The sequence below is a fragment of the Pseudophryne corroboree genome, unplaced genomic scaffold, assembly GCF_028390025.1.
Source record: "Pseudophryne corroboree isolate aPseCor3 unplaced genomic scaffold, aPseCor3.hap2 scaffold_1060, whole genome shotgun sequence".
Taxonomy (NCBI): Eukaryota; Metazoa; Chordata; class Amphibia; order Anura; family Myobatrachidae; genus Pseudophryne; species Pseudophryne corroboree.
The window spans coordinates 77447-87615 of NW_026967687.1; the positions used below are offsets into that span (position 1 = coordinate 77447).

The following is a 10169-nucleotide window of genomic DNA, read 5'->3' on the forward strand; positions in this document are numbered from 1 at the left end:
TAGTCCGTAGAGGATGCTGGGCACGTGTCGCAGTGCAGATGGTATCTGCAGTTATTGGTTGTAGTTACTCTCATGTTGCATTAAGTACAGTCAGTCTGTGGCTGATGTTGGTCATGCCGTTGCATGCATGCATTGTTGAATGCCATGTTGTACGGCGTGTTGAGGTGTGAGCTGGTATGTATCTCACCTTAGTTTATAAAATTAAATAAATCCTTTTCCTCGGAATGTCCGTCTCCCTGGGCACAGTTCCTGTAACTGGAGTCTGGAGGAGGGGCATAGAGGGAGGAGCCAGTGCACACCCCTTTTAAAGTCTTAAAGTGCCCATGTCTCCTGCGGATCCCGTCTATACCCCATGGTTCTTGAAGCATCCCCAGCATCTTCTACGGACTAAAAGAAAAGGATTTACCGGTAGGTATTAAAATCCTATTATTACATACAACACTATAATGTTATTAAAAGTAACAAGCAGAAGTTTATTAGTGATTATATATAAATGTGTGTGTGTGTGTGTGTATCTTTCTTTCTCTCTGCCTGCCTACTGCGGGGTACACTGGGCTCCACAATGATTGGACAATGGGGTGTAGAATAATAAATATATATATATATATATATATATATATATATATATATATATATATATATACACACACACACACAGATATATATATATACACACAGATATATATACACATATACAGGTTGAGTATCCCATATCCATATATTCCGAAGTACGGAATATTCCGAAATACGGACTTTTTTGACTGAGAGTGAGTTAGTGATACCTTTTGTTTTTTGATGTCTCAATGTACACAAACTTTGTTTAATACACAGTTATTAAAAATATTGTATTAAATGACCTTTAGGCTGTGTGTATAAGGTGTATATGAAACATATATGATGTGTGTGAATGTACACACATTTTGTTTAATGTACAAAGTTATAAAAAATATTGGCTAAAATGACCTTCAGGCTGTGTATATAAGGTGTATATGTAACATAAATGCATTCTGTGCTTAGATTTAGGTCCCATCACCATGATATCTCATTATGGTATGCAATTATTCCAAAATACGGAAAAATCCCATATCTAAAATATCTCTGGTCCCAAGCATTTTGGATAAGGGAGACTCAACCTGTATGTATATATATATATATATATATATATATATATATATATATATATATATAATATGCACCCAATGAGTAAGGAGGCACTCAGAGACTTCCAGTAGAAAAACACGTTTTAGTGAAAGCACTGCAAGTTACAACATCATCAACGTTTCGGGGCCCGTAGCCCCTTCTTCAGGATATCAAACAGTGACACAAAACCAACATTTATAAGTGCACTCACCCCTCCAAGACGTCCCCCCCAGGTTGCCGCCGCCCCCGTGTCCAGGGCCCGGCGTCCGTCTCCACGAGCGGGTTGCTTCCGCCGGAAGTGACGTCACCGGTCCCGCCCACGTTGCTGCGGCAACCCTGTAAACAAAACAATAGAAGAATCTAGTTGAGAGGAAGCCGGTCCGTGCGGCGTCATGCTGTGCATGCTCAAAGGTGCGCTGTGCTGCGTAAAAGCAAAGTGGTGACATATAAAAACTGCTGCTGTCTGCCTCATAACTACTGAGACTCCTAAACAAACTCCTAAAAAGACTCCTCAATACGGAGGACGTCAGTGATAATCATCTGGCCTCACTCCGAGGAGACCTAATGTGATCTACCGTGTGATAATAAATCTGGTTAAAAACTGATAATAGTGGTATAAAATGATTTTACAAAGTGACTGTACTCACTAATATGTTAAAAACTGTGTACCCACGTTACTTAAAAACATCCCCACCTTACAAAGATGGGACAAACCCCATGTGAATCCTATAGCTATCATAAATACTAGCGTCATGCCCTTGATAACAAGCATGCAACCATTCACTGCTGACTCCCTCTCCCCATCTAATACCCAGCATCATTGTGACATACATTTACAAACAAAATCAGCAAATACAAAACATATGACATATATGGACTAACAATAAAAACAGAAAGAGTACATGTAAACTCCACACGGTTGTTAGCAGCATTTAGAAAAAAAGAAGAAGGGCAAGAGAACAAAAACCATCTCATCAGTCCTCAGATGGCTCTCTATTTGTAATATTACCATAAGTAGCTAGTTGTCACTCTTATATAGTGGAAGAATGCCCCCTCTTGAGGGCCCCCAAGCTTCTTACCGACCCTACCCACAGTGTCTATCCACAAACTTAATGAGCAAAGACGACCATTTTTATAAGCAATTATTGAGACCCAGTGATTCATTAAGACCCCTGGGCCTGATGGTATCAAGTCTAAAAATCCATCGGGATTCCAACTGGAGCAGTTTCAATGCCCTGTTGCCACCCCTGATGGACTCAGGCACCTGATCAATAATCCGGTATTTCAGGGGTTGCCATCCCATGCTTGAGGTTGGCGAAATGCCGAGCTACCGGTTGCTCACTCTGGCCTGAGATCAATGCCGCCCTAATAGCCTGTCTGTGCTGGGCCATCCTGATTTTAAAAAGACATTCCGTCTTCCCCCACATAATACAAGCCGCATGGGCACATGATGACATATATTACAAACTTTGAATTGCACGACAAAGGCCAATTGATGGTATACTTCTTGGCCGAGTGTGGATGTAAAATACTGGACCCTACTGACATATAGCTGCACGTCGTGCAGCCAATGCACCTGTAGCATCCATTGGGTCTACTCAAGAAGTGTTGAGGGCACTGGTTTTTTGAATTTGCTAAGATCAGTTTTGACAAGCATGTCCTTGATATTCCTTCCCCTTTTATAACTCGGCATGATTTGTGTGTTTTTTAACATCTTAAGATCTGGGTCTGTGGTGATAATGGGCCACAATGCCCGTTTGTTAGTGTACCGGCTCTTGGTGTCGTAGGTGTTGACCCACGGTAGTTTATTTTGTTTCTTGTTCACCTTAGTTTGGGTCAACAAACCCACTCTATTTTGTGCACATGCTTTACTCCTAGCTTGTCTTAATAGGGACATGGGGTACCCCCTCTCTACAAACTTTTTTCCATTTTAATCAAGTTGTATCTTAAGGTCTGCAGCAGTATTTGTGATCCTGCAGACCCGCAGAAATTGGGAGTACGGCAGACCCTGTATAGTCGGGGTGGGGTGGAAGCTGCTATATTGCAATAACATATTTCTATCAGTGGGTTTGGAGAATAAATCCGTAATAATCCTCCCCTCACTGATCCGGATTGAAATATCCAGGAAATCCACCTGGGAGTGGCTGCAAGAGAACAAAAACCATCTCATCAGTCCTCAGATGGCTCTCTATTTGTAATATTACCATAAGTAGCTAGTTGTCACTCTTATATAGTGGAAGAATGCCCCCTCTTGAGGGCCCCCAAGCTTCTTATGGTAATATTACAAATAGAGAGCCATCTGAGGACTGATGAGATGGTTTTTGTTCTCTTGCCCTTCTTCTTTTTTTTCTAATGCTGCTAACAACCGTGTGGAGTTTACATGTACTCTTTCTGTTTTTATTGTTAGTCCATATATGTCATATGTTGTTTTGTATTTGCTGATTTTGTTTGTAAATGTATGTCACAATGATGCTGGGTATTAGATGGGGAGAGGGAGTCAGCAGTGAATGGTTGCATGCTTGTTATCAAGGGCATGACGCTAGTATTTATGATAGCTATAGGATTCACATGGGGTTTGTCCCATCTTTGTAAGGTGGGGATGTTTTTAAGTAACGTGGGTACACAGTTTTTAACATATTAGTGAGTACAGTCCACTTTGTAAAATCATTTTATACCACTATTATCAGTTTTTAACCAGATTTATTATCACACGGTAGATCACATTAGGTCTCCTCGGAGTGAGGCCAGATGATTATCACTGACGTCCTCCGTATTGAGGAGTCTTTTTAGGAGTTTGTTTAGGAGTCTCAGTAGTTATGAGGCAGACAGCAGCAGTTTTTATATGTCACCACTTTGCTTTTACGCAGCACAGCGCACCTTTGAGCATGCACAGCATGACGCCGCACGGACCGGCTTCCTCTCAACTAGATTCTTCTATTGTTTTGTTTACAGGGTTGCCGCAGCAACGTGGGCGGGACCGGGTGACGTCACTTCCGGCGGAAGCAACCCGCTCGTGGAGACGGACGCCGGGCCCCTGGACACGGGGGCGCGGCAACCTGGGGGGGACGTCTTGGAGGGGTGAGTGCACTTATAAATGTTGGTTTTGTGTCACTGTTTGATATCCTGAAGAAGGGGCTACGGGCCCCGAAAACGTTGATGATGTTGTAACTTGCAGTGCTTTCACTAAAACGTGTTTTTCTACTGGAAGTCTCTGAGTGCCTCCTTACTCATTGGGTGCATATTATATATATATATATATATATATATATATATATATACATACAGGTTGAGTCTCCCTTATCCAAAATGCTTGGGACCAGAGGAATTTTTGGATATGGGATTTTTTCCGTATTTTGGAATAATTGCATACCATAATGAGATATCATGGTGATGGGACCTAAATCTAAGCACAGAATGCATTTATGTTTCATATACACCTTATACACACAGCCTAAAGGTCATTTAATACAATATTTTTAATAACTTTGTGTATTAAACAAAGTTTGAGTACATTGAGACATCAAAAAAACAAAAGGTATCACTAACTCACTCTCAGTCAAAAAAGTCCATATTTCGGAATATTCCGTACTTCGGAATATATGGATATGGGATACTCAACCTGTATGTGTGTATATATATCTGTGTGTATATATATCTGTGTGTGTGTGTGTGTGTGTATGTATATATATATATATATATATATATATATTCTACACCCCATTGTCCAATCATTGTGGAGCCCAGTGTACCCCGCAGCAGGCAGGCAGAGAGAAAGAAAGATACACACACACACACAACACACACACATTTATATATAATCACTAATAAACTTCTGCTTGTTACTTTTAATAACATTATAGTGTTGTATGTAATAATAGGATTTTAATACCTACCGGTAAATCCTTTTCTTTTAGTCCGTAGAAGATTGCTGGGGATGCTTCAAGAACCATGGGGTATAGACGGGATCCGCAGGAGACATGGGCACTTTAAGACTTTAAAAAGGGGTGTGCACTGGCTCCTCCCTCTATGCCCCTCCTCCAGACTCCAGTTACAGGAACTGTGCCCAGGGAGACGGACATTCCGAGGAAAAGGATTTATTTAATTTTATAACTAAGGTGAGATACATACCAGCTCACACCTCAAAACACACCGTACAACATGGCATTCAACAATGCATGCATGCAACGGCATGACCAACCTCAGCCACAGACTGACTGTACTTAATGCAACATGAGAGTAACTACAACCAATAACTGCAGATACAGCCCCGCACTGCGACACGTGCCCAGCATCCTCTACGGACTAAGAGAAAAGGATTTACCGGTAGGTATTAAAATCCTATTTTCTCATACGTCCTAGAGGGATGCTGGGGGATGCTTCAAGAACCATGGGGTTTATACCAAAGCTCTAGAACGGGCGGGAGAGTGCGGATGACTCTGCAGCACCGATTGACCAAACAAGAGGTCCTCCTCGGCCAGGGTATCAAACTTGTAAAACCTTGCAAAGGTGTTTGAACACAACCAAGTAGCTGCTCGGTCAAAGCTGTAATGCCGAGACCCCTAGGGCAGCTGCCCAGGAAAAGCCCACCTTTCTGGTAGAATGGGCTTTCACGGATTTCGGTAACAGCAACCCTGCCATAGAATGAGCCTCCTGAATCGTATTACATATCCAGCGTGCAATAGTCTGCTTAGAAGCAGGAGCCCCAATCTTGTTGTGAGCACAGGACAAACAGAGCCTCTGTTTTCTAATCTGCACCGTTCTGGCGACATAGATTTTCAAAGCTCTGACCACATTGAGACTGCGATTCCGCCAAGGCATCAGTAGCCACTGGCACCACAATAGGCTGGTTTACGTGAAATGAGGAAACCACTTTTGGTAGAAATTGCTGATGAGTTCTCAACTCCGCTCTATCAACATGGAAGATTAAATAGGGTCTTTTGTGAGACAAAAGCCGCCAATTCAGAAACTCACCTTTATGACGCCAAGGCCAACAACATGACTACTTTCCAAGTAAGGAATTTTACCTCAACCTTACGTAAAGGTTCAAACCAAGGAGATTGCAGGAACTGAAACACCACATTAAGATCCCATGGTTCCACTGGGGGCCCAAATGGAGGTTGGATGTGCAGCACGAAGGTCTGAACTTCTGGAAGGGAAGCCAATTCTTTCTGAAAGAAAATTGATAAGGCTGAAATTTGTTCCGCTCTGGCGGTTTACGTACGCCACTGCTGTTATGTTCTCTGATTGAATCAAGACGGGCAGACCGCGAAGAAGATGTTCCGCTTGCAGAATGCCGTTGTAAATGGCCCTTAATTCCAGAATGTTTATGTGCAGACAAGCTTCCTGGCTTGACCATTTTCCCTGAAAGTTTCACCCCTGTGTGACTGCTCCCCAGCCTCGGAGACTTGCATCTGTGGTTACCAGGATCCAATCCTGAATCCCGAACCTGCGTCCCTCCAGAAGGTGAGAACTGTGCAGCCACCACAGAAAGAAGATCCTGGTCCTGGAAGATAGGAGTATTTTCCGGTGCATGTCCAGGTGAGACCCGGACCACTTGTCCAGCAGGTCCCACTGAAGCACCCCTGGCATGGAACCTGCCATACAGAATGGCCTCGTAGGCCACCACCATCTTCCCCAGCAATCGAGTGCATTGAGGAACTGACACTTTTGCCGTTTTCAGAATCTGTTTTACCATGTTCTGTATTTCCAGAGCCTTTTCCACCGGAAGAAAAACTCTCCGTAATTCTGTATTCAGAATCATACCCAGGAACGACAGGCGTGTCGTCGGATCCAACTGCCGTCTTCTGCCATCACTAAAGTCTTCTGATCTTCCTCACCCGACTTCTGTCTTCTGGCTCTGTGAGGGGGGTGACGGTGCGGCTCCGGGAACAAGCAGCTAGGCGCACCAAGTGATCTGAACCTCTGGAGCTAATGGTGTCCAGTAGCCTAAGAAGCAGAGCCCTTGAACGAACAGAAGTAGGTCCTGCTTCTCCCCCCTCACTCCCACGATGCAGAGAGCCTGTAGCCAGCAGGTCTCCCTGAAAATTATAAACCTAAATAAAGTCCTCCTCTGACAAACTCTGGAGAGCTCCTCAGTGTGCGTCAAGTCTCGCTGGGCACAGAATCTAACTGGAGTATGGAGGAGGGGCATAGAGGGAGGAGCCAGTTCACACCCCTTAAAAAGGTCTTAAAGTGCCCATGTCTCCTGCGGATCCCGTCTATACCCCATGGTTCTCGAAGCGTCCACAGCATTCTCTAGGACGTATGAGAAAACTCTCTACATGTGATATTTGTCATGAATAGTCTTGTGTTAGAAACACCCAACTGAGAACAGGGCTGATGGCAGAGGAGGGTGTAGGATAAGAGATTACTGTAGTGACTGAGCAATGAGAATATGTTACTTCTGTAATAAGTGTTTATTACTCACCTGTGCTGATATCTGTAGGGATCTCCTCCTCCTTACACTGCTGATCACCCCTCACATACGTCTGTTCTTCTCCCTCTATATCTTCTGCCTTTATATCAGTCACATACGTCTCTTCTTCTCCCTCTATATCTTCTGCCTTTATATCAGTCACATACGTCTCTTCTTCTCCCTCTATATCTTCTGCCTTTATATCAGTCACATACGTCTCTACTTCTCCCTCTATATCTTCTGCCTTCATATCAGTCACATGCGTCTCTTCTTCTCCCTCTGTATCTTCTGTCTTTATATCAGTCACATACGTCTCTTTTTCTCCCTCTATATCTTCTGCCTTTATATCAGTCACATACGTCTCTTCTTCTCCCTCTATATCTTCTGCCTTTATATCAATCACATACGTCTCTTCTTCTCCCTCCATATCTTCTGCCTTTATATCAGTCACATACGTCTCTTTTTCTCCCTCTATATCTTCTGCCTTTATATCAGTCACATACGTCTCTTTTTCTCCCTCTATATCTCCTGCCTTTATATCAGTCACATACGTCTCTTCTTCTCCCTCCATATCTTCTGCCTTTATATCAGTCACATACGTCTCTTCTTCTCCCTCTATATCTTCTGCCTTTATATCAGTCACATACGTCTCTTCTTCTCCCTCTATATCTTCTGCCTTTATATCAGTCACATACGTCTCTTCTCCTCCCTCTATATCTTCTGCCTTTATATCAGTCACATACGTCTCTTCTTCTCCCTCTATATCTTCTGCCTTTATATCAGTCACATACGTCTCTTCTTCTCCCTCTATATCTTCTGCCTTTATATCAGTCACATACGTCTCTTCTTCTCCCTGTGTATCTTCTGTCTTTATATCAGACAGACGTTGTGCCTAAAAAACAAACAAAACACTATAATGACAGTCAGATTAAACTGAGGTGAAACAGTATAATATCAGTGTATCAGACACACAGCTTCTCTACAGATCACATAGTGACAGTCACTGATTCCACCTACCTGATCTTCCTGTGGGATACTGTGATTCTTCTCTGTACAATCCTGGGAATACAGAGGACGGGGACATCTCTCTGGGGTATCTCTGTTACTGGACCCATCTGTAGGAGACACACAGTGACTGAGTACAGTGTATATATGTGATTAATCAGGTGATGTGTGTATATAGGGGCCCCCATACCTGCTCTCCCCTGTACAATACATGACAGTCTCCTCTTACCCAGTGATGTGAGGTGCCAGTGATTCTCCATCATCACGTCCTTGTACAGACCCCTGTGTTCCTCTATATACTCCTCCTCCTGCATGGAGACATAGACAGTGACATCCTGACACCTTATAGGAACCTGACACACAGTGATACAGACATCACCCAGACACATCCCCTGGTGTTACTGTATAATGCCCCATTCCCAGCAGTCACCTCTCCAGTCATCACCCAGACACATCCCCTGGATAATGCCCCATTCCCAGCTATCACCTCTCCAGTCATCACCCAGACACATCCCCTGGTGTTACTGTATAATGTCCCATTCCCAGCAGTCACCTCTCCAGTCATCACCCAGATATCCCCTGGTGTTACTGTATAACGCCCCATTCCCAGCAGTCACCTCTCCAGTCATCACCCAGACACATCCCCCAGTGTTACTGTATAATGTCCCATTCCCAGCAGTCACCTCTCCAGTCATCGCCCAGACACGTCCCCCTTGTGGTTACTGTATAATGTCCCATTCCCATGAGTCACCTCTCCAGTCAGCAGCTGAATGATCTTGTTGGTGAGTTCCAGGATCTTCTGGTCAATGTGTCTCATGTGTCAGTGAGTGAGGTGGAGGCACCGGGATGAGGCTCTGGGTCCTTCTTCTTTCTCACACATGGGGATGGCTGCTCGGTGTCTCACACTCACCGGATGTCTTCTTCACTACTGTGTAACCTTGCAAAATGGGGGAGACATCACTGTAAATACTCCCAGATCCCCTCACCTACCCCAGTTATGTCCCTGTATGATTACAATGGATATAAGTAATGTCACTGTGACGCTCCCAGATCCCCTCACCTCCCCAGTTATGTCCCTGTATTATTACTATAGATACGTGATGTCACTGTGACGCTTCCAGATGCCCTCACCTCCCCAGTCATGTCCCTGTATTATTACTATCGTACCAATAGACACGCTCATCCCAACCCAAACATACAGTGATCCTGTCCTGTAATGGGCACACTTACCTCTGCATTATGGTTACCTCCTTTCTACTCAATGTACCTACTAGACATGCACACCAGGGACGTGCGGTGAGGTACATTTCTCAAGAGGCACTGGCTAGTACCAGAGCCAGATTTACACACAATATATGAGCCCAAGGATTATACACAGGGGCAGCGGTATATACACACGTGGCCATTATACACAGGGGCAGCGGTATATACACACGTGGCCATTATACACAGGGGCAGCGGTATATACACACGTGGCCATTATACACAGGGGCAGCGGTATATACACACACGTGGCCATTATACACAGGGGCAGCGGTATATACACACGTGGCAGCGGTATATACACACGTGGCAGCGGTATATACACACGTGGCAGCGGTATATACAC

At 44.1% G+C, this 10169-nt stretch overlaps 1 protein-coding gene across 1 annotated transcript; it reads right to left on the minus strand.

Moving 5' to 3' along the window:
* Positions 1–1229: 1229 nt before the first annotated feature.
* LOC134988415 (retinitis pigmentosa 1-like 1 protein) lies at positions 1230–9493 on the minus strand. The gene is made up of 5 exons (XM_063950548.1): positions 9312–9493; positions 8790–8868; positions 8573–8670; positions 7568–8447; positions 1230–1476 (listed from the first exon to the last, which is right to left on the minus strand). The coding sequence occupies exons 1-5, from the start codon at positions 9375–9377 to the stop codon at positions 1445–1447; spliced, it is 1155 nt and encodes a 384-aa protein (XP_063806618.1). The 5' UTR covers positions 9378–9493; the 3' UTR covers positions 1230–1444.
* Between the last annotated feature and the right edge of the window lie 676 nt (positions 9494–10169).